The sequence below is a fragment of the Euwallacea fornicatus genome, chromosome 12, assembly GCF_040115645.1.
Source record: "Euwallacea fornicatus isolate EFF26 chromosome 12, ASM4011564v1, whole genome shotgun sequence".
NCBI lineage: Eukaryota > Metazoa > Arthropoda > Insecta > Coleoptera > Curculionidae > Euwallacea > Euwallacea fornicatus.
The window spans coordinates 171,320-197,161 of NC_089552.1; the positions used below are offsets into that span (position 1 = coordinate 171,320).

Consider the following 25,842-nt stretch of genomic DNA (forward strand, 5'->3'; position numbering starts at 1 on the left):
CATTAAGTTAGAAGGCAATTTATGACAAAATTTAACGGTTAATTATTAAGATTATTGGAAAATATGTTGACAAATGTGTGTACCATGTTGCGAAGGCATTCATTAGGATTCGGGGTTTACAAAATAACAAACCACGGACTAGATTTTCAACTTCGGACCACCCCGAGTTTGCACTATCGGGGGCACTGTTTACGATATACTGAACGATATTATACTTCGAGAAAACGAATAATTTATCAGATGAGTCGAACGAGCATCGCAATAATAATGCCTTCCCTCAAACTTAAACATGCGTAGCTACGGGTCCTATAATGGAATGGGACGTTCCGACGTTGAACTAGATTTCATAGGTTTATCCTCACAGATCTTGATATGTATTCTGTTAACTTTAATCAATTTCAACCAAGAAAAACGTGGTTCACAACGGACTTCTGGGCTCTATTAGACTGAGAACGACGAGAAACATGACAATAAATAAAAAGGCAATTCACAATTCCCATCATCACATTCTCCGACAATTCTACGTCCCTTTAACTATAAACGACGGGGAGAACTCGACCAAATTACATATTATACTGCAGCACCTTTAATTCAGGTTAGGGAGGGAATTCAGTTATACCACTATTCTTTTGATTACCAACAGTAATTTCTCTCTTTCTGCAATCTAGAACAGGCGTAATGACAAGGAATACATAACTAACTGCAAACAAATGGACAAAATTGATGGGTTAAATTATATTCTACACATTCTATTTGACTGCGACCGCTGGAGGAATCAGGATCACGATTTATGGCATATGCGCCTTGAAGAAGACCACTTTGGACTTAAAAATAGTCGGATTTTCTCCATATGGAAGAGCATATTTATAGGGATCCAGGGTCTGTCACAGTAAATTACACAATACAAGCGCCCGAATAGGCTGGATACGCCTTTTGTTCATTTCTGGCTCGGTTTCACAAGTTCGCTTCAATATTAGTTTGCAACTTTTGTTTGAAAGTCCCCTCGAAATGGAAAATAAGCCATTTTATGCAGATCTGGGTCTGGCTGTATCGAGTGCGGGAAATGCATTAGGATTCAAAAGATAAAACGCTCTCGCCTAATATTGTTCCGCACGAACAAAAACTACTTTAGATCTGCCTCTAGCTGCTCCAATTTGAACTCAAATCGACTCTGTGGGTAATGCAGAGGGTTCTTTTAGATGTAGAGCGAAAGATATTAGAGCGGAAACGGTTGGTTGGATAGAACGGTTGTTTTTGTAGCGCACTGCGAAGTTTGCAAGGTGTAACAGTCAAATACTTGCGAAACTCGTATAATATCACGTTAAACGATGAGGGAGAGAGAAAAGGGTATATCGGGATAATATTAAAGATATACAGGGTTTACCGAATTGCAATTGCGATATTGTTCGCCATCTTGTATAAGCTTCATTTTAAAACCGAACAATTTTTTCTGAAAAAATAAGAGTACTGAGTTTTCTGCAATAAAGTCTTCACTGCTTTAATAATGATATATTTCTTGGTTACATGGAAATAGAAATAGGTTGGAACCAATTAACAACTCGTTATACGTCCCAAGTTACTTAAAGCCTTAAAAGCAAACTTGTTTACGACATAGCTTTCTGGTACAAAAGAAAGACTGCTTATTAAAAGCGAGCACGTGACACGCAAAGCATGAGAAAACGGGTAAATTGACGAAGAGCGAGAAAACGCAATCGAAAGAAATTGTCTTGAATGAAAATAAGAAGGACAGAAATATATTTTGTTGAAGAGTGGAATATATGGCACTTCAAACACACGAGTTTTGATGAGATGGCCTTTGAGAGGATCGTTGAATTAATTCCTAATGATTTTATCGAAAGGTCCCACTACGGAACACACATTCCATGTAAAACTTCCATTTATCTTTCTCCTAAACACCTTGAGGACCGCTATTGAGTTGAGGAGAATGTGACCTATTTTCCAGTTTAGCGCCTCTATAATAAACCTGCAGTCGCATTGCCATTTACTTTACTAGATGGGAGTGCTGATTGGAATACTTCCAGAGTTTGCAATATTTAGAGAAAATTGGTTGTAGAGTGTCTTAATGAAGAAAGGTATTGTGGCTATTTTCCATGAACGTTGTAAATAACGAACATGTTCTCACAACAAAGACCTCGCCGAAGGCAAACCTTTTGTCCTCTGTGCTGCTTGTTTCTGAGTCTCACACAGATTTGCCTCAATATTAGTTTTAAGCCCTTTGTTTTAGAGAGGAAAATACTTTGTGGATAGAGCCTTAGGGCCATTCTTGTATCTTATGAGTCTGTAAAATGCGGATGCATATCAATACGGATTTCTTTCATCTCCAGCGGTTTTTTTTATTTATCTTTCTCTTCGATTGAAACATTTTTAGATTCGGACTTTAATATCTAAAACGTCGTTTGCTTCGATATTTCTACCTGGTTATATTAAAGCCGTTTCCTCAGGTTTTCTTATCGTCCGAAGGAATGAAAAACGATCGTAAAAGGAAATAAAATCGAGGAAATATTTCATGTTTTTTGATTTCTCACCCGAACGTGTTGAAGTTGATAGGACCAATATATTTACAACTTTTCTGACATTTCAAATAGTTTCTACTGTCAATTTCAGATGGCGATGATTCGACCAAACAAAACAACTAATTTTCCATTGTAATGATCGACAAAGACCCAAATTGAAAGGGGATGACAAAAGGCCGCAACCTCTTTGTTACCATCTCTTCAGGCTTCCCATTGATATCCGTCTCGAGAGGGTCTGGAGAATTAACGGGGATGATTTTTTAAATGAAAAGTTAACAAATGACGAGTTTTTCTTTATGGCAAGTCCATAACGGGCAATTTTATATCTCCATCAGCCCCGCTTAAATTTAATTTTTACTTTGTTACGTAGCCAGGATCCTCGACGAGCTTGAACAACAGAAGTTTTATCCTAACTCTCAACACAACAATATTGTAAAAGTTCGCCCTATTTTCGAGTCTAATGCACTTTTACTATAACTTCATGTAACGCCTTATAACATAAAGACTACGGAGACAAAGAGTTTAGTGTCCTGCTTTCGACGCTCTTCGACGCGATGCGATCGTAATGAAGGTTCTGTGAAAAATTGTAAAAGACTCGTGGCTCGTTAAATAAGTTTTATTATATAAATGAAGGGCAAAGTGATTTTTTTTATGGATTGCCGGGAAAAAATTTTACAGCATTCGTATATCGTTGTAAATCGAAAAAAGTTCGGATTAATTGTTTGAAACAAGAATAATGTTTTAGTGCCCCATGTAGATAGTACGACGCTTCCTCGATTCGCTCATTACCCTGGAGAAAATCAAATTCGCTCTTTATTAAAATTCTATGAAACGAAACTCAAGAAGTTACTCCCGTGTCCATGAAACGGAATTTTTTTTCTCCAAGACAGCGTTAAGTTTTCTAGCTCCTTCCTTTGTTTCTCGTCGCAACTTACAACAAGCTAAAGTGAGATTAGCGAACCGGGGAGATATCCTTAAAAAATCGCCCACAGGGCTCCGGAGACAAAGAAATAACGTCTTTTGAAAGTTATTTCTTGTCGTGCCTCGACGAGCAAAATTGTTGAAAATTGTTCGGCCCAGAGGCGAAGTTTTTTACATTAAAACCATGAGCACTAAAAAGACACTGAGACCTTTTGAAAACTTCCAGTTTGAAAAAATACAGGCACTCAATGTTGTTTTTTTTTTTTAATTTTATCACAAATCTTCATTCATTTCTAGCTTAAAAAGGAAGAAAACTTGACATTGTTTCCATCGTTGTGTTAATAGCTCATTATCTTCATTTGCGGAAAAGGTAAGTTCTTCTCGTAACAATTTTGAGTGGAGTTCATTTTAAGGATGGATCTAGGATGGCACCACGATAAGTTTGTCTAGTTTTAACGGATTTATAAAGCCATTAAAAGAAACGGTTATTACATGAAATGATCATAAAATGAGATTTCAGCTCCATTATGTAATAAAGATCGACGGGAAAACTTTAATTTATACTATGAAATCTAATCCAAATGTTTCTCAACACCAGGAGATATCAAACCGTATTAAGGTCAATCAGTGAAAAGAGGTCATTGGAAAAGTTAATTAACAATAACTTAATTTCTTGTTTCTCCACGGATTCGTTGCATAATATTAAAAAATCGTCGAAAGTACGTCACTGGATCAGCCGAACAGATGAAGATTGAGGAAGTCTTTTGTTCTGTTGCCATACTGCTGGTATTAGGTGTATAAGTTAGATAATCAATTCCCAGGCTGTAAAGTGTAAAGTTTTTGCTAAGCAAAAGGACGATAATTAAAGGCTGCCTATTGTTAAGTAACTTTTTTAATTGCATAAAGTTTTGGGGTTTTAACAGAATTCTTAATACGTTTCCTTAGGCGGCATTTGAAAGTAGAGTTTTTCAGGTATGTATAAGAAGGATATTGAGCAGTTCCTTTTTTGTATTGCAGTGTGCATTTAAACTAAAGAATAAGCCGATAGTTATTTACTACTGTATCGAATAGAGAAACGAGAATCAGTAGGAATGTCGATAATGATACGAAGAACAAAGCTAACAATAATTTATTCTTTTTGCTGGCAGTTGTCACTTAGCTCTTTACTAAAATCAAAAACGGCTTTCACATGATTGAGATCTTGGTTTTCTGCGATCGATTCAATCGAGTCAGTAATTCAAATCGAATTGGTTTTTGTAGGATGTTGTTAATGGGTATACTCATTGCAACTAAATAAATTATGCTTCCTAAAACTAATTATTGAAAATAAATTATAATTATTTTGGAATTTATGCATAGTCTGCAAGTCTTAAACATATTTAAAAACAGAAAATGGTCGCTACTTATAACACCCGATTTCTAAAATATCGAATATTCCCCACGTGACACGACCTATTAGCGAAACGGAATAAGTTGTCATACTCAGCTCCTTCGCGGTGTCGTAATACCCTCGAAATCTTTCCTGATTGTTAGTGGGTCAGCATAATTTACATTGGGGACTCATTACTATGACAGAGCTGCGTTTAGTGAGCCGTTTAATTTAATTACAAGATGGGTTTTAGGCTGTTTCGCACTAGCCGCAATTCGGTTTTCCTCTCCGGTGAAACTCGGATTTGCTCTACCGGTGACAAACGCCGTCTAGCTCTTAATCTTGCAGTCAAAACATATTATAAAAACTGATTACTCAACGATTAAGAAGAGAAACTTCGGGATGCTTCACACAGTTTACGTATTCGCCCTCCATGCATTTTAGTTAACTGTTAATTCTCGTTCCTCCGATAATACATCCTACAAGCTTCGGCGGGTGTCATTCTCAGTCAGCTTTAAGTAAGAATTCTGCATGAGGTTTTATGCCCAAATGGAATGAAATAAAAAATGATCAGTTCGTCTCAAATGCGTGGAACATATTTTAATGCTCTTGGAATTCGCAAATCGGTACAGACGCTTTGGAAGGATTTATTATGAAAATTTTAAAAGCAGTAGAGGAGATGAAGAAAAATAGTTTTAGTAAATTAGTATCAAGAGGTTTATCCCGTACCAGACGTTTTCCATCGCTTACGATTTTCTACACAAATACGCGTGCACTTTTGCAATTTTCTCAGACTTATGTAATGTTCTGTGTCTTTGACAAAGGCACAATTTATCTTCTATTTTTGCTACATTTCGTACCATGACTCGTGGATAATATAGAATGGGAGCAGTGATACCATTGTACTTGTGGATTTCAATATTATAATCGTTGGGCTTGTTGCTCCGGAGTTCGATTAAGAAAATAAAAAAAAAAAAACTGCATATATTTCATTGGATAATGTGGAGACCTAGCGCTTTTCTCTCATTTAGGCGTTTAATTGAGAAAATAGTAATAAAAACGAAAGAAAATGAGACCTCTATTGAAAACGTGATGTATAATGATCTTGTAAAGTATCTTCCTCTCGCATAGAACGGTCTGTATAAATGCGCAGACACAGATAAATCATTCTCCTATAAATAGCAATATCAAACAGAAAAATCGTACCTACGTCCGATAGCCAGGCATAGATAATAACATTGAACAGGCTGTCTCTCTATCGATTGACCCATTTCCAATTTGGTATTTGAATGTTAACGTTGAAAGCTGTAAAGCGAGTTTTCAGGCACTTTAAAGGCTATTATGCCAGACATTTTAACTAAATTTTAATTCAAATTAGCTGCGGTTGAATGGCGTCAAGCGCCACTGTGTATGTAAACGTTGGGGTGAAATATTATACTTTACTTGTGAAAGTATACAACATGGCAGAACTCTAATTGTTTTAGTAACTAATTGCTCGTGCCCACCATGTTTTACTTAAAATTCGTCGTTTACGTTTTTAATATTTATTGACATACATACGTATGTGCTAAACAGAAAAAACTAACCGTTTTCCATTACTAGCAACGCCGTTATTGTTTTCATTGAGACGCCATTGTCGAACGGTTGTAGAGTTTCTAATAACAGGTTGGCTGGCGCTATTACACGTCAAATGGTGACAATTGACGCGAACATGCCCGATCCGAAAGTCGACGATTCGTACGATATACAGGGCGTAGGATTTTCTCTAAATATATAATATATAATATCGATAATATATATATCGATATATATAATATCGAAATGCACTCATAATATATAATTTGTTAATTTGTTAAATAGAAATATTAACATTCAATTCGTGCACCCAAAAGCTTTATCGTGTAAAATCATTTGCTTCGAACAAACGAACAATTATTGAACCCTGTGCCGGAACAATGTTGTAACCGCAAATATTTGTATGGTATTTCCATGGAATAGCGTTGTGTGCGTCTTAAGAAACCCGCCAACAGGAAAGGTATAGGGAAAAGGTACAAGGTTAGGAAATAATTTCCTATACCTTTTGTATTACTCCGGTGGGCCATTTAAGGTATATACAGCGCTATTCCGTGAAAATACCATACTAATAATAATACCATACCATAATAATGCAAATATTGGCGGTCACTACATTGTTCTAGCATAGGGTTCAATCAAAGGGTGTTTTCCCGTGTAACCGTGTAAATACCTCATAAAAGGATATCCCAAATTAGCGTTTTCAACATACGAGAAGGAACCTGTTAAGCACTATGCCATTATATTTGTGTTTCTAAATCTGTGGATGGTAGGGGATAATTGAGATTTCTTCCTTAGTACAAATATATCCAGATTAGATTATATACTAAAGTTAATATAACAAATTGTTTCATCGTTCTAAAATACGTCCCGAAAATAAAAAACGTCCATATCTGAATATTCTCGTACGATAGTTGAGATTTATATAACTGAGATTTCTTATTTTTGAAGCACATTTACCTAGAGTTGGACACGTCTGTTCGTAAATAGAACGAAAAACAGAAATACAAGAGCTTCTAATTTCGTCGAGCCCGGTTGGGAGCGTTAAAAATAAGTATCACCTAATTGGTGACACATTCGATTTACTGTAAGATGGTGCAGGAAATTTAAGCCATCACACAATTTCACTTCCACCGCTGCTACTCGAACCGTCTCTAACATTGCTGCTAGAACTCATTATACTATATTAACTAGCCTATTGTTTTCCGATGAGATGGGGAGTTAATTATTTTGGATGGATCGGTTGAAAATGTCTTTTATATATATATATATATAATTAAATATTATCGCTTCTCATGGCAAGAAGTTCCCCCCTTTCAATTCAATTAACCTTCCACTAGATGACGAGCAGATTCGAGAAATAATGTCATGTCCCAACTTATTTTGTTTGATGTGGATTACGCATAAGTACATTCAAGAGAAAAATTCCGTTCATATTAAATAAAAGGCCCTGACCCTCATTCATCTTTTAAATAACCACGAACGGTAATTTCTGCCCAAAAGAGGCAGCCTGCAAAATCACGATGTCATTATTCATTTTCTTGCACAACCGTTTTATGTTGTTTACTCTCTGTTTATTGCTCACGTTGTAGACCGAGACAGCAGAGGGATGAGCAAGATTGCCTGGCTCGGCCATTTACCGAAATTGCCCTCCTACGCCAAGTAAATGAATGACGTGGGCTTATCGAAGATTTTTTCACACTTTCGAGGCGACTAAAACCTTTTCAAGGATTTGGGGTCGCCTTTTAAGACTTGCCATTGATTTCTTTCTCTGCAGTTCTTTACGGTTAAATAATGAATAAATCTGGATTTGATGAGAATGTATTGACCTAAAATTCTCTTTAAAAGAAGTCTACGATTTGCTTTCAGGCTACTCTTACGTTTGATTTTCCACCACGTTCACGTATCAGCCATTGTCACAACCAAATGTACTATAAGTTGTTATTTATTTACAAACACCGATAACACACAAACAAAAGTTGTCGGTTGCGTTTCCAAACCATTCCGAATTTTGAATCCGACTCCCAATCTGAATCTTATCTTATGTAGGTAAATGCACTCAATGTATCACAGTTCATGAGCGAACTTAATTCTAAAAACAGCGGTCACCATTTAAATTAGAAAAAAAACACTCTATAAACTCAGAGAAAAATGATCATTCCCGGTTGTCCTTTTCGGCAAAGTCGTTTTCACGAATTTTGTCATTCAGTTCCTTCTTGTCTGAGTTCGTCACAGGGTTGCCGTAAAGAATTTTTCAATTATTCAAATAAGTTCCTTTCCAACGTTCTCTTCCATTTTTCATTGCCATTGTTGTTTTTGAATTGGCACGTATAAGCGAACGAAGCATTGCGGTCTCGCATGGAACATAACGAGATCAAGAGAAACAATTCTTGCTCCTGGGCATGGACAACTCTTACATATTTATGCAATCACCATTAGCGTCGCTTAGATCTAGATCAGGTGAGAGCGGAGGCTTAGGCGCCACCAGCTACAAATTATCATAACGCAATAAATGTCCATGTTTCATGTCATGTGATTCATTACCATTCCTGTCTTTTATTGGGGAGTATATTAAATTTTCATATTAATAAATTATTATCAACCGAGTATAAGCTTAATGGAACATAATAAAACGGAAGAATCCTCTTATATTTAAGGGTGACGATGATAAATGATTGCCTTTTTTATTTTGGCCCTGGCAAAAAAAAACGACAAGTAGAGGAAAATCGAAAATGCTGTTCGACGGAAAGCTTCAGCTTTTTCGAATATATGGGGATGATAAGGATTTATCGATTCCTCGTAAATAGTTTGAAATAGAAGAGCAGCTTATTCGGGAGTATGTTTTCTTAAACTCCGTCAGCCCCGACATTGGGGTGAAGTTTCAGTTAACATCGAGACGGCTTCTTATAAGATTGAAACCAACTCTATGGGCAAAAACTAATTACCTCGAAACTTCATAAATGCTATATATTTTTAGCCCCATTCGATAATTTTTCATATTTTTTTCTTGAGGGATGACGCCCATTAACTCCATTAACTACAGGGAATGAGACGAAATACTGCATAGTGGACGTATTATCCGCGTAAATATTCACGTGGCGTAGCCCTCAGACGCTTGCCAAGAGGATATGAACGAACGAAATTAATTGAAGAATACTAATAGAGGCAGCACTGTCATAAATACTTAATGTGGCTTTGAACTTAGAATGATTATTGATTTTAGTTTTAGGTAACCTTAAGCAAAAAGAAGGTCGTTTCCTTTGCAGCCAGTTTTGAGTTTGTTGTCCAATCAATAAACACTTAGAAATTATTCGGAAAATAAGCCATTTGTTGGGTTTCGAAGGTGCTTGAGGTGTTGATTGATTCGTGCACTGGATATTTACGTTTGGATCACCTTGAAATTGCAGCGTCAGAAACATTCCTTCGTACAAAAAACTTATTTCCAACAAATATCTGAGGTTTATCGATGCCTAACATAAAGGTAAACAAGACACTACCGATGTATTGCGACGTTATCACGTTGACTTGGGTTTCTTGTATTTATCCTAAGAGTATTTGCTATCCGGAAAATTAACACCACCGTCGGCATGATCATAATGAGTAATCGAAGATAGACGAAAGAAGAGTGGCACGCATCTCATCAACGAAGTGGACTCTGAATAACGCCTGTATTAAATAACACGGAAAATAATAGATCTGATTAAGAGTGTGAGGAGAAATTTCGTTCGAGTATTTCTCCGAAGCTGCCCGTTTCCCTGCTCTAAATAAAGTAATGCTCGTAATACGGCCCTTAATAACCGGCCCAATAGCTTAAAGAAACAAGTTGGAAACGTGTTTTATCCCGAACAACAAGTAGCAGTTATAAATCATACTCCACGACTGTGGCTTTGTTGTACTGGGGCTTTAAAGAGAAAGCCGATTATGATACTTGGACGCATCCTAAACAATGAGATACCGTTAAGTCGTTTTCCTTAACCTTAAACAACCGGTCCCGTGCCTACCACGCTTTCAGATAAAGCAAATAAATTATGCTTTACAACTTGGTAATTCTAGAAATGGGAAAATTTGTGCGTGGGATGTGCCTTTGGGGAATAAATACAATTCACTTTAGATCAGCAACGCTTTATGTTTATTAGCTCATGTTTTCACTAGAAAATAAATAAATCTTCATTCTGTGTTCGCTAATAATTATCCGTATTGGAGAAAGGTATTTATCTGATTACCTAATATTTGATATCAATGGATCGAATGGTTTAATGAGCATTAATTTAAATTGATAAATTCACATAAATTTTACATGTTTTATACATAGAACCCTATTTAACTAATGGGTCTGAGGTGAGTATCAGTCGAACCCTTTGAAGCTCTGACCTTTTTAAATCCTGCAACCTCAATAAATTTCACATCAGAGGCCAGGCGAAGGGAATCGCGTTTCGCATGGATTCACTTGGGAAATGGAAAAATGGATTAGCCAAGTTTATCTAAAACTCAAAGAGGCCACATTAAAACCTCCTGACAGCCTTCGAATTGTATAAAGAAGGAAAGTTCCTCGTGCTGCCAGAACTTAACACAAATGATGCATCGCGTTGAGCTATCGGAACCGAGAAGAATGTGATTTTTTGGTGTTAGAAAATTTCTCTCTGTTAGCTTGAAATGTTTTTGATAATATGGATGACGTCGAGATATCGGATTTTAATATTTGAACACTTTAAGGATCACTTTAAAGTGATCTAAATGCTCACAACGAACTGATATGGGAACACAAAGAAAAATTAGTTTTGAGTAGCTATGAAGTGAACTAATAATTGGTAGATTTTTTGTGATAGTAATGATCAACAAATTAAACTCACGATAAATTTAGCTCGAGGATAAGTTCCTAAGAAACCAAACAATAATGCACTAATTTTTCGTTGTTTCCATGGAAATTCTACTCTTGGAAAAGTTGCCGTGTCTGATACGTTGAACTGATAATTTAGCCCTTAAATGCAAATGCAACCCTCCAACATAGTCATGAACCCCCTCCCTCCAACCATTATCCACCATTTCATGCAGTTAATTAGGGCCCTAGCTTGCAGTAAAACCAAGAAAATAAAATAGAACAATTTTCCTTTAAAGTACCTTTCATTCTTTGGCCGATATACCGAGAATTTTAATTTTACGGTAATTTATTTCGACAGAGGCCGTATTTCGGCATGTAAACACTAATAAATTACGAAACAACATTAGATTAATTGATTCTTGATTAGATTCGCTTACCTGCTTAAAGAAATTACCGGGCGGGCTCTGATTCCCCACGAACGGTTTGAGGGAACCTCCGCAAACGGTCCTGGAAAGACGTTGAAATTTCCGAAATTACTCACCATAGCTTAAGTTCACAGGTAGAACGTGCGAATGACTTTTAACAGGATGAAATTTAACAAACGGTTAGATATGTTCTAACTGTCGGTCTAATGGGCGAGCAGTGTACAAAGGACACCAATTAAATCAGGGATTATTTACGTTTTAGCTTGTAGTTCGACATGGAATATAATCAGAGCGAGTCGATGCTCATTTATGCAAATTTAAAACCATTTGCGGAGAGCAATTTATTTGTCTGCATGTCGACTAAAATTGCTATTTCAGTGTAAAAACCATATATACAGAGGCACAATCCGACCGCAATTGTTGTCACTGTAAATTGAGGTCTCTCTTCAAATATTCAATGAGCATAATTGCCATTTAAAATTATTGTGTAAAATGTTCCAAGCTACTTAATTTTATTACGTCCGTAAGTTGCCGATTTGTGACTGTGCGAGGTGAAACGAAACCTGAACTAAGGCACAAGTGCCTGCTGACGCTTTAATGCACGTATTCTTGTCGCCGCTTAAAAATCACACAAAAGGAAGATAATTCTTTTAAAAACTTCATGCTCAAGGAACAAATGAATTAATTTTGCTGTAATTAACACGATAAAAAATATTATTGCTATATTTTATGGATCTATCAATGTGCTTTGAGAATTCATACGACGTTTGTGTATACGAATTGCATCCTTTAAACAACGAATCGTGTCTAGATTAATGATGTAAATCGCGATGTAAAAGAAATCAAACTGGGAATTTATAGCGATGCGGCGGACACCTCAAACAGTTTACACATTGATTAAAATTACGTTGAGGAACTTTCATTGACAGTGTCATTAGAGCTGCGAACACAGGAAAACAGTATGAGAAATTCTCAAGGAAATGGCACATTAGATACTGTCTTTAAAGCTGCAACAAAAACGCTAGAGAATTTATCATTCATTAGATTCATTAATAATGGTAATTGACATTCTCTCAGGTGCGTTTATGTTTTTATTATAGTTATAGATGTAAGTAGTGACCCAGATATCGGTGAATCCCAATTGTCGGAAATAAAACGTGATTTAGATCCAAAAGAACTTGGCACTTACCTACACAGGCTCTTTGTGTGGCTGCCAGGTCTGTCTCAATCGAACCGAACGAAATGGTTCATAAGGAAATCGTTTGGCCGTGGAATGCGTGCCACTACGATTGATTTATCGTTGAATTTACTACAATTAAGTTTTACTGTTACCATCGTTTAAAGATCAAGGTCTAACGCGTCTAAAGAGAATGGAAGAAATCTAATTATTATAAATCTTTTATTAGTACAGGAAAGAGAAGAAAGCAGGGTTTACAACCGAAATTTCGGTTCAGAAAGTGGCATTTAATCCGTCCCTGTTGCTTAACCAAAATCTAAATAAAATACTTGGAAGTACCTTCAACTCTGTTTGTTTTGTGGATGGTTGCCAGAAAGAACTGTTGTGATTCAAGTCCACCTACACTTGGTTCACTAAATAGGTGCACACGATGATTTATGTCATTGGAACTTTCCATTTTTCGAATTCGTAATAGTACGTCCAGTCGGTCACAGGAGTATTCGCGCACCTCATTAATTGTCTACTTTAAATTGCGGACATTCGTTTATTAATCAATAATAGGAGAACTTATTAATGGGAATGGCGCTGCTCGCCAGAATTTAAGTATGGCGGCACTCGTAAATTATTCAAACGAAGATTATCTCGTTATGTGTATTATTCATGGTGAATGTAACAAAGTATTAACCAGGACGTGTCAAACATTTGGTATTCGACATCCAGAACAACCGAAGCCATCACGAAAACTCCTCAAACGCATAATGGATCATTTTAAAACGAGCGGATCTGTCAAAGCATCTTACAGAAGAAAGAGGCCTATTTTTGACGATCGTTGCGTCACTCAGTAACTCTATACGTTATTTAAAATAAATTGTTAAGTCCTAAACATTGAAAAGTGTTTCTTTTTTAATCTAATGAAAACGGTTAGATTCAGATATAGACAATTGAATTGAAAGTAGTACTTATTTTTTATGTTAAATATGTATTCGTTGAAAAAATAGGGGCTTCCTATTTAAAAAAAAATGAGTTTTTTACAATTCTTGAATGATAATTTTGGACGCTCTTTTTGAATACCCTGTATGAAAAAACTTGATCTACCTCACTCATCCAAGAACTGTAAAGCATTTTGTACAATAGCGCAGAATTTCATTGCAAAACACTTATCCGTTTTCGAATTATTAGAAAACACATTCATGACTGAAACTCTAATTGTTTTTGGAAAATTCTAAATATCTCGAAAACCGTAAAAAGTAGGTATAGAACGCTATACACGAAAAATATTCATAATGTTCCACAGAATCGAAATTTGTTATAATATATAGGGTGTTTCACTTAAAATAAGCGAGTTGACGTTCATTTCCGGTATAACCGGAAGTGGTCTTTTCAAGAAAATATTTTTAATTAATAGATCACCTCCACTTTAGTATGACGCCCATGTTTCAACTTTTTCCTAGTCATAGTTTCGAAGATACGGATGGTGGTCCGTATTCGTTGGACATCCTGTGTAGTAAAGGCGCTGTTAACGTGTGCACATCTAGTTTTTTGAACTTTCTTATAACACTCGACATCTTCAGTATCTCATTTGAAACAAGAAATTTTTGGTCTGTAGAGAAGAGCTTAAATTTGACAAGATGGTCGTGGCAATTCAATCGGGCATTACAGATGAGCAACTATCACCTGTTGGAAATTTGTATGTACAATAAAAGAGACTGCAGGATTTGCCTCGTGACGATTAAGTTCTGGCACATTTGTATAATGTAGCATTACATTACTAGCCGTCCGACTAGACGAGAATCCTGTTTTCTAGACCGAAATAATCCATTTGTCCCGATAATGGCGGCTCGAATGCGCTCGACTGGTCGTGAAAATTCAAATTTGCGACGCACCTGGACGGAAATTTATTTTCACTTTGCCGAGGTGTTGCCTTCTTTGTTGCCACAAACGGCTTTTGGAACACCATTTCCGCTATTGCCGGGTTTATTTACAAATTTAATAGGCTATTTATCATTTTACTCCATTCCACATTCACCCAATTGCGGCTGCATGATTGTTGCAAACTATTTGCTGAGCGCTTTTGAATTGAATAAATAATATAGAGAGAGAACACTCAAATCGTGTTGAGCAACAATTTGCGCTCAAATTTATTCGAGCTTTGCGGCGCTTTGTTATCAGAACCACGATATGTAAACGGCACAGTTAAATCGAAATTGTCCTGTTTTCTATTTGATTGTCCCGCAAGTCTCGTGAGGGCCATAAATAACACAGATTATTTCGGAATTCAAAAATTAGATCTACGGAAATGTTGAAACTTCGCTTTTAAAACATTCAGCCGAATTCTGTGAATACTTAGGGGAAAAAACGCAGTTTTTAAGCGCGATATGTTACTCGACAGAAATGGAATTTTCTCGTCATAAATCTCGAATCGCTCGATTTTTATTATAGAAGAGGGAATTGTAGAAACACAGGCAAAGACAATTAAAAGTTGGCTTCATCTCCTCATGAAATCAAAAAACTGTAACAACAGAGAAAATACGCTTCAAGTTTAATATTGCGGTTTTACGAGCTACTGCTCAGGTTTTTTGGCTGATATTCGTAGAAAATATTTATTTGCCAAATCTTTTGTTATTCTTCGTAATATCCAGGATTTGTGATTTTACGGATCTATATCGTTCCCGGTTTGTGAAACCGTCACGGTTCCTCAATTTTTTTTTTAACGAAAACACTGGACTGAGCAAATGGAGATACTCATTCTATCGCAACTGCGAATCTGAAGCTATAAACTGTTATTTCCTTCATTCGCTTGCCGTTGGGATAATTGAGCAAGACGAGAATTTCAAAAATAGGTATTAAGGCAAGGGCGTATCTCAGAAACTAAACCTGATTTGTATGAGCCTATAGTGCCTATTCAGACAATTAATGTTGTCCCTACAGATTCCCTTAAGGACCGTCGGATACTACAGACTGTGGTCGACCGACAGTTTTGGTCGGCATAAAGAAGTATGTATGTACGTGTGTGTGTGTGGGTAAGTGGCCAAGAACGAGCCAACTGTTCTCGTCCGTGAGGACCCCAATCACCACCGAAACACAATAATTTTTATATTGTTGAGACTTGAGATCAATTTAAAAACTCGCTCCGTTCCGTTTGTCCAGGAGTACATATAAAGGTCACACGGAGAATTTTTTTTTTTTTTTTTTTTAATGTACTAGTCCCACTCGTGGGGTTTCCAGCTGTTCTATTTTACCGTCGAACTGCTCAAAATGGTCTGGATATCTAATAAATTGCGTCTGAAAAACCCCCTTAAATTTCCCCTTGTAGGAAGTTAAACCGAAACTTCCGAAGCTCTGAGAAAGTACATAAGGGATAAGCGCGGAAGTTCTCAGACCACGATGCCAAAGTTGGAGAACGTAGTTTCAACTTTATTAAGACTTTTTGCGGATTTGGCCGGCGTACCGATGGTCAAGACAACTTTTAATTACTTTCGGTCCTGTTTTTCGCGAACTGCCCGTTCTTCCTCAACTCTCAGAATCTTTTAAACGACTTTAAAATTTCGAACCACTCAAGTGCCATCATTAGTAAATTTTTTGTTATTGTTTCAGTGCGACTGTTCACATCACAGTGTCTGACGTCAACGAATATGCACCCACCTTCACCGAACCCAGCTACGTCAGACAGGTCGACGAAGGACGAATTTACCCTGAAATTGTGCGAGTGGAAGCTACTGACAGGGATTGTACTCCTAAATTTGGTGATGTATGCAAATACGAAATTTTAACCAGTGATCAGCCCTTCGTTATTGACATGGATGGAGTTATAAGGTGAGAAAAATCTTTTCTTAAACTGCAAAAGTTAAATTTTTAAATCTCGAAATCCGACCTTACATTTTTTTCAGGAATACCGAACCCTTGGACTATGAACGATCCCACAACCACATTTTAAGCGTAATCGCCTATGATTGCGGAATGCGCCAGTCGTTCCCTGCTCTGGTGACGATAAAAGTGAACAGGGTGTGTAGGTTGGGCTGGAGAGGGCTGCCTGATAGGGTGGACTACGCTCCAATGACTGGAAAACAGGAATTGTTCCCCAGTGCTAGTTTGGAATTGTGCGATGTTCCTTGTAATGTTAGGGAGTTGAGGGCCAGGGTCGACTTAGCAACAAGGTAGGGTAGTTTAAGTTAGATATGATAAATGAATAGCGTTATTCTCGGTAGATACTGTTCACAAATCATTTCATACCATTAGACATTTCGGTTTTGTACACCTGCGACAATAACTGTTGCACTTTTTCGCCTGGATTCTCATTCTTCATCTTCATTTATGCGTACTTAAACATCAATGGAATTGAGCAAAATTTTTGGCCTGCGTATTTTGTCTCAGGATAAGTACCTAATAAGTTATTTTGTGAAATTCCAGGCACATTGGCAAAGGTTGCGATAGAGACACATATTCTGTGCAATCTCAGCGTAAACTTTGCGGAGCTTCTCCTTCAGCGATTGACCTCTTGCCATCACCCGGAGCCGGAGCTGAATGGACCAAACCGCTGATTTCCGATGAGGGTAAGTTACCCCATAAGCGATTTATCGTGTCTTGCAGAAACTTCGCCTCAGAGATAATATATTATAATTTAGCTCTACTTTTCTGCTCTTAAGACATAAATTTTGTTAATAGGGCACGAATCGGACCAGATGTTCGAGTTCGATGGCAGCAGCACAGCGGTTTCAATTCCCAATTCCGTGTTGGACCATAATTTACCTCCAACTTTCACTATTGCCACCTGGATGAGACATGGAGAACACAATGGGCAGGATAAACACACTAAGGAGCATATTCTTTGTTCTGCCGATGATCACAGTAAGTATTCAACAACTTTACCTGAATGTTTTGCCGGAAGTCTAGAAATAGAATGAATGTAATCAAATTTCATGGCTATTATTTTTGCATCTTTGAGTTTTAAAAAATCAACTGAGAGCCATTTGAAGGAAATCATTATTTGCGTAAATCACTAAGTCGATTAGTAGAGAAAAACATCGAAAGCGGAAACCACATCAGCCAAGAACCGAGTTTTCTCATTAAGCAAACTTTTATTATCACAGCAGATACTTCATAATTCCTAAGTTTTCATTTTAGTCATTTTTATAGATCCGCCACACCATCGAACCTTTGGTAAGATTGATGTGTTTGCACAAGTTTGAGCCTTAACGTAACTTAACTCCTTAATCCAGCAATTTTTACGTTGAGTGATTTAAAATTAACTAACAAAGGGAAAATCCAAGAATTCGCCAGTGTCATATTTTAAGATTTCCCATTGTGTGAGCTTGATGGAATTGGTCTAGCGTGCGCTAGACTAGACTAGGCCGAATGCCTCAGGAATAATTTGCATGCCAAACTAAGTTCGCAGTTTCGAGCCCTTAGCGGGCCCTTAGGCCCGAGTGTCTGGGCCTGTTAAATTCAATTCGAGAAATCATGAAATTATTGTACAGCCGAAGCTCTTTGATAGACGGAGAATAAGTAGCAGCGAGATTTGTTTCGTTCGTTGAAGCAGATGTGAAATTGAGTATTTGACGATGAACGATTTAAAATTATAACAAATTCCTGAGGTTTTGTATAGAATTTCGGGAAAATTTTAAAACTTTTTAAAACTGTTTGATTTACCTTCTCCTTTGAGGGTTAGACTTGTAAGAAATATGAGAACCCCCTGAATGTTTCAAATGTTAGAGTTCCACGTTTTCAGGACACGCCACCCACTTCTCCTCCTTTGTTTCAGGACAATAACCCAGCAAACCACGCTTGCAAATATATACGTATTCTTCAAAGTTCTTCGACCTCTCTATTACCTGGTGTTAAATTGAATCCACATAAATCAATTCCCTAGTTCCTTTCCTTTAATATCGACACCGGCACTATGCGAAGCATTCCTATTTAAGATTCTGGAGAAGACACGTCTCGTCTTTGTCAGCGAAGCTCACGTCCTGTTTGACAATTTCCCAAAATTCCCTTCGGCAAATACTGGAAAGGGCCCTTTTTCCTACTTAACCAGATTAAAGTTCACATTGCGTCAAGCGTTTTTTCTTGGAGGTGGAAGAGTTCAACATGATAATTCATTTAAATTAAGGGCATAAAGTTTGTTTTCGGTTAGGGGAATTCAATCCGGAGAGGAATTATTGAAATAATTAAGACATACAACCGAGAGATTAATAATTCAGCAGTCCTCCGGGAGATTAATGCAGAAGATTAATAAATTAAAATTTCCTCACCAAGGAATAGCGATATTATTTTGAGATTTCAACGTTGAAAGCACCTTGAAAACAGCAAGAGTTTCAGAACTACCTTCAGCAAAAACGCTAAAATATTTTTATGCGAAGAGACTGTATGCAAGACATCGATTTTCAATCGTTCAATTCATTGGAAGAACGAATCTGTGGCTCGCATTTTTTAGAAAATTGACCATTTTCAAATGAAATCTTAAGTATGCAGCAAAAATAAGAACTTTTTCAAAACCAAAACAAAACTCCCATTATTCATTCATTAAGGTTACAATACTTGAAGATTTTACAGCTCATAAAAAGCGAATAAATCTATCCTGGTCATTGCATGCTATACAGTATTAATACATCTGGCATCTGGATCGCCATTATTCATAATTATTCGGAACTAGCTCAACAAAACCGGTGGCTAGGGCGAACGTTAAAAGCCCTTTTGGAAAAAGCCACCACGCGGCTATCAATTCCAAATAAACCATATTTCTTTGTGGATTAAAAGTTCATTATTTCAACTGGCAGAAGGCCAAATAGCCTCCACTTGTGCCGATACGAGTCCAGAGAAGGAAGACGCCCATGGGAGGCTGGAAATCCGCTTTTTATGCAAATTTGTAGTCGAGTTGCATGAGCGCACTTCTGGATATTTTCTCGTGAGGTTTTAAAGAAGGAGGAAATCGGAAATAGTTTATTGGTTTTTAATGTTGTTTGAATTTAATGGTTATGTGGACATATTGCTTGAAAAAAATCTGTTTCGCCACGAGCAAATTTTCCAATTTCAAAAGTACTTTCCTGCGTCAAACTGAATTCGATCTTCTGCTATTTCCGAATAAAAAAATTAGACCGTTGAGGAATTTTCGTTCGGACCTACTTGGTGATTTGAAAGACCTTAAAGTGAGCGCATGCCGTGTATTTCGGAAACTGGAACAAACATCATAATTTCAGTGTCGATTTCGGTCTCCTCTTCTCTCGCCTAATTCATATATTTACTGCATGTGCAAATTTCGCCGAATGCCGCACTAGATAACTGAACACTCCAAGAATTCTATGAATACTCAATTATTTGTTCTCCGATGAAAAGAAATTAACTCCTAAACTTCTTAGATTTAGTATATTAACTTCCGTTCCGTGCATCTCGCCCTCAAACGGGGCTGGAAGCTTGCCGCCTCCCTTCGCAAAAATGCGTTTGATAAACTCGATTACGCTCATTTTTGCCACGTTAATCAATTAATATTTTTCAGAAATGAACAGACATCATTACGCTCTTTTCGTGAGAAATTGTCGTCTGATTTTGCTGCTGAGACGCGACTTCTCGGAAGGGGACTTAAACATTTTCAGGCCTGCAGAATGGAGATGGAAAATCCCTCAGGTAAATATAAACCTCTGCAATGGACAGACTAAAATTCTAATATTTCCCTCGCTGTTTAAAGAACTTTGCCTTTGAAAACTTTCTAACACTCCGAGCGTTTTCCAGAAAAACAAGATTAATGGAGCTCGTCTTTTAAATACCCCTTTCAGCTGCCAAGCAAAATAAATAAATGTAAAGTAAATCTCCTTATCCGTGCTGTAGAAATCTATTTATATGTAAGCATTATTCTTAACTAGCAACAAAGCTTTTAGGCAAATGAAATAAGAGCGAAAGGCAGAGCGCGACTTTCAAATACGCCCTGCAATTGAACTATTCAGAATTCAAATCATATGCGACTTTGAATGGCTTTCAACTTACGTTATATGTATGTACTGGAAACTTGAAACCAATTTCTCAAGAAACATGCTTGTTAATATTAAATGCTGAAAGTTATAGACAGTTCCTTCAAGAGGTAGTGCAAAGAACGGTCGATCTTTCACGAAGAGCCCCCGTTAAAAATGTAAAACTTAAGTTGAAAAGTTTGGAACTCGCTCGATTTACGGTTAAAAATTGAGTAGTTTAGAGGAGACGAATCGCTCTGTAATCCGGTTAAAAATTTAATAAAACTTTAGTAGGAACGTCTAGTTTATCTAGGACAATTAGTTTAGTTGCCCGGGCATTTTTCGCGTTAATGCGCATTGAAAGGCTTTCCTTGATCCCAGTTTTAATACTGTTTAGATATTAATTAGAGTATCTCCGCACTCTAAAGAGATGTTGCCAATTTGGAGTTTCACTCGGCGGAATTTTGATGTATTAATGACACTTTTGTTTGCGATAGTTGCCGAGAACAAATACGCGTATTGTAGCTCTAATCTAATCTCCAATCTGAATTCCTGCGATCGCTCTTATGCGGAACCATTTTGGAAGGCAGCATTCCAGAATTTGTAATAAACATCAAACATGCGCACGCGAATTTTTTTGCTTTGTGTTAGACGAAGCAAAAATCCTGAAACGTACTTAAAATTTACTCGGTGAAATTCTTCTTTCAAGGTCTGCGATGATCAGTGGCATCACTACGCCATCAACGTCCGCTTCCCCGACGTCGAACTCTACGTGGACGGACAACTCTTCAGAACCGAAAAGAAGAACCCTGAAGTGATAGACGATTGGCCTTTGCACCCAACTAAAGGCATCAACACCACTCTAACCGTCGGGGCCTGCTGGCAGGTAATTAAACTCCCATCCAGATTCCAACATTGAAAAACCAACGATGTACGACTAAAACGTTTATACTTATAAATCGACTTTCAGGGCTCCGATAACAAGATGAAGCACCACTTGAAGGGATACTTAGCAGGATTGAGCGTCCTCGTGGGTGAAAATGAGAAACCGGAAGTGCTTAGCTGCCTCCATCAGTGCAAAGAGAGCTTACAGGTAACAAAAATAGGGAGTAATTTTATTAAGGGTTACATTTTTTTGTATCATCTCTTTATAGGTCCCAAGTATGGAGTTATTACAGCCCGGAATGGAGCTTCTGACTAACTCCGATTTAACGGAAGTTACTGTTGAAGGAGATAATCGTACCAATTTAGAGATTTTGGTTCGTAAGGTCGGCTACGCCAACACTAGAGAATTTCCGACTCCTGGAAGGAGAAACTTGAGACTCACTACTACGGTTACTTGTGATAACGGAAAAACTGTTAAGGTACAAATCGATCGATGTTTTGCTGTAAGCTATTTGTTATGTTGGTTTACATTTAGGTACCAGACGCACAAACTTACGTAATGGTCCTGCGTCCTCAAACCCCCAGCATAAATCTTAATGGTACCGGAAACATGGCTAGAAAATACGAAGATTTTCGCATGGGAGTTCGTGTTTTGGCCGATATTCATATTACAGGTACGTAGGCGTTTCATCCCTTTCTTTTTGGATATATCGTTTTTTTTTTACCAGGAGAACAAAAACTGGACAAATGCCAACTGACCATCTACCCAAATTTAAATCCTGACCACGAAAACTTGGGGGTACCCGAAGAGATGTTGAAGCACCTCGGAATGGCCGCTCGCGTATCCAAAGATGGAGTCACCATCAGCGGGTCCGATATGGTCTTCAACTACCAACAAGTATTGAGGCAGCTGGTCTACACCAACAGAAAACCGGCCTATTACTTGAACAGGGTATTCAAATTGACTTGTTCAGAATTAAATGGGAGGTTCACAAGCAATGAATATGTACAGACGGTAAGTATATTCACAACAGTGGTGGGAAGATCGTTAAAGTTTTCTCTCTGTTTAGCTTACAGTCATCCATCCTCAACCCAAAGAATCGATCGTGGCTCACGCTAAAGTGAACAAACATAACGTGGAAGTGAGACCTGCTTCTGTGATCTCACGCGATTATGCCCAAAGCAATCGTCTGAATTTGATGGCGAGTGGAGGTTCTCATGCCGTGACCATTATTGTGGTGGTATGCGTTGGGTTCTTATTGTTCATGATCGTCTTAGGGATTGTCAGGTAAAATAGGTCAGTTAAAGGAATTTCATTTATAAAATACGTTTTTTTTTTTTTGCAGAATTAGAGCTGCCCATCAGAAGGCATCCAGCGAAGAAGCTCAAGATGGAGAGATGACTTGGGATGACTCCGCTTTGACTATTACAGTGAATCCAATGGAGGTGAGAATTTTTCGTGACGAAAGACTGAACCCGTTAGAATTACTGTTCTCGTTCTTAAAAATTTTGATTGATTCGACTGTTGTAATTTTTAAATTGCGACATAAAAATATTGTTATTTCCAGAATGCTGAGCGTAAATTGGAACGCACCGGCGTATCAGGAGAGTACTCGGAGTCCGAGCAATCCGATTCCGAGTCCTCATCCGATGAGGATGGACCAGGAGATGGACCTTGCCGCATCCGAGCTGATTCTTCAGATGAGGTCAGTTGTTTATATTATTCTACGGAAGTTAAGAAAAACCTGATGTACCTTTTAGGAGGAGGACGACATTCCAGCTTCAACTAGACGCAAGCGAGACTACCAAAACGTGTCGCAACTGGAATGGGACAACAGCACAATGTAAGCGGGAGATGAACGAACGAGGGTAGAATCCAGGTTAGGATGGGAACCAAAATAATTGTTAGATTTTAACTTGATCGAAACCTCTTTCGTTAATGAGAATTTTGAAGTAAAGAAAACCTCCCTTCCTCATCCTACTGACACTACTCTACTAGCTATTGTTAAATGTCAGTTGCGCTGGAAGCACAACCTGCTGTGCCATAGAATCAGCTCATAAGGCACTAGTATACAGTCCCGGATTTCTAGCTTAAAAACACTGTTCAAAGGTGCTTAATACTAAAATTTAATACTGGCTTGTGTCGCCTTAATAATAGCATAACTAAAGAGGCAGATTCAGCTTTTAGCTAGAAAGACAGTGTTTTTACAGCGCCTCATAAATTGATATCAACAATAATCGTCCATAAAATTAATGTTAGAGATTATAGTATACAGTATGTTGTATAATGTACTCCCTTTACACTTTTAATTTGTGTAGGAGGCAGTCGCCATTGTTTCCTCCTCTCTTAAATCTTAATTTTCAGTCTTCTCTAGCAAGACACTTTCTCTTTAGTAATTTTAACTCCCAAGTTTGTTGGTTTTCTATAGTATTTTCCAACCATAGTAGTTAATTTCGACTTTGATTCGCGTGTCTATTTTTTTGTACTTAACTAGTTTGTAAGGCAATTTTACAGCCGTCGTTTCCTCTTATCACCGTTTTAAATGTCACAATAATAACGTTTAAATCATATCAAATTTTTTACTTGTGTGCAATCACTAGCGGCTGTTCCGGTACTTTTGCATCTCACAATCGTGCATCAAAAAACCTGATTGGGAGAGCAAAAAAATTCGTTTTGTTTTGTACTTGTTAATTGAGTTTTTTTATAAGAGTTTTTGCACTTCCACCCTCGAATTAAGTGTTTGGACCTAACTTTTCTGGATTATACACATACACAGTTGGTTGGACCTGTTAAGTATTTTGATTTAAATTATGTTGAATTTCCTGCACAACTTTGCCTCCATTCAATTGAAAGTATATTTTACAATTTTCGACAAAACGACCGGTACGCATAGAGGTTAATTTTGAGACTTCAGCCTCTAAAGATGTCCTGTTACGTACAATGCCAGCAATCCCGAAAAGTTTTGGTCCCAATAAAATAATTAACGTGTATTCTAACTTAAGAGCCTTTACGCTATAGGTTGTTACCTCTTTCACCCTGTCCGATATAACAAAAAAACTCGACAGTTTTGTCCTGTTCGTGGCAAAATTCTAAAGCTGTCAGGTAATTTAACAAAAGTAGCGTCGATGTTATCTGCCTTCTTTACTCGCACAATTCCTTTAATAATTCCGTTTCGAAGAGAAATTTCGACAAATATAGGAAATGAACGTCTTGTATATACATTCTGCAGCTGTAGGTTTATTTTTTGTAATCGTAGCGAAATAATCGTATGGGTACTTAAAGAAGAAAGATACTTAAGTAACATTAATAACCGAGCTAAGGACGTATAAGAAACTAGTTTTATTTTGGGATATCGCGCTATGACTTGAAAACGCAATATTCGTGGTAGATTTATCGACGAGAAATGATACTTTTTCAATGTCAGTGTTAACGCAATACTTCTACTTGTATCGGTGCAATGCGATCAAGGCCATTTTCCCCGCGTTTGTGTTAAAATCGTCGTTGTTAAAAATAGATTGCTGTGATTTTACATGAAAAAAATTGTTTGGTTTTTAAAGCGGTTGAGGCAAGGCAGCCCTTCAAGAATTGTGACTAGGAACCTACTAGACATACCGACCTTTAAGTACTTGAATAATTTTGTCTGTATATAAAATTAAGTAGTTTGTAGCGACCTTTTATTAGTGGCTGTTGATGTTTAAATAATAATATGCAAAAATGTTAATGATATACGTATAGAGGGCACTTAAAACCTTAAAATATGGTGTGTGTGGCTGCTTTGCTTCGTTCCATGCTTGAAGCACATCAAAGGAAAAAAATATGAAGCTAACACTATTTTTTATCGAGATACATAAGGACGTTAGGACATTCCATGTAAGGGTAAATGAAAACGAAATTCTGCCATACTTTCGTCGGTTCGTCTGCGGCGCAGAGAAAATTAATTTTTGTTAAAGAAAAAAAGGAGGCAAAGTGTGCGGAATTTCGACGATGACCTGTCTTAATTTTTTATTTTGTGTACTGTTAACAAGGAAAAGCTTTTTTGTGTGTTTAAAGTATAAGGAATCAGAATCAAATAACCATGTCTTTTTAGATGTAAATCACAATAATTATGTAATGAATAAATGTATATTAAATAGCGGGTGTGTGTGTTTCGATCCGTCTCCTTCCTCCGATCGTCCCTGCAGGTTTGACCAAACACAACTTAC

At 37.3% G+C, this 25,842-nt stretch overlaps 1 protein-coding gene across 2 annotated transcripts in view; it reads left to right on the forward strand.

The window, feature by feature from the left end:
* Positions 1-25,775, forward strand: part of Cals (calsyntenin-1) — a 59,318-nt gene extending 33,543 nt beyond the window's left edge. Inside the window, exons 3-17 of one of the 2 annotated variants that reach the window (XM_066288437.1) lie at positions 16,412-16,630; positions 16,705-16,971; positions 17,225-17,367; positions 17,480-17,662; positions 17,951-17,974; positions 20,307-20,434; positions 21,464-21,640; positions 21,725-21,847; positions 21,909-22,118; positions 22,175-22,313; positions 22,368-22,654; positions 22,710-22,927; positions 22,986-23,085; positions 23,208-23,345; positions 23,401-25,775. In XM_066288437.1, coding sequence (XP_066144534.1) covers positions 16,412-16,630; positions 16,705-16,971; positions 17,225-17,367; positions 17,480-17,662; positions 17,951-17,974; positions 20,307-20,434; positions 21,464-21,640; positions 21,725-21,847; positions 21,909-22,118; positions 22,175-22,313; positions 22,368-22,654; positions 22,710-22,927; positions 22,986-23,085; positions 23,208-23,345; positions 23,401-23,487 — 2,443 coding nt within the window. In that variant the 3' untranslated portion in view covers positions 23,488-25,775. The remainder of the gene's footprint in view (positions 1-16,411; positions 16,631-16,704; positions 16,972-17,224; positions 17,368-17,479; positions 17,663-17,950; positions 17,975-20,306; positions 20,435-21,463; positions 21,641-21,724; positions 21,848-21,908; positions 22,119-22,174; positions 22,314-22,367; positions 22,655-22,709; positions 22,928-22,985; positions 23,086-23,207; positions 23,346-23,400) is intronic. The other variant, XM_066288438.1, reaches the window with a different exon arrangement.
* Positions 25,776-25,842: the final 67 nt, after the last annotated feature.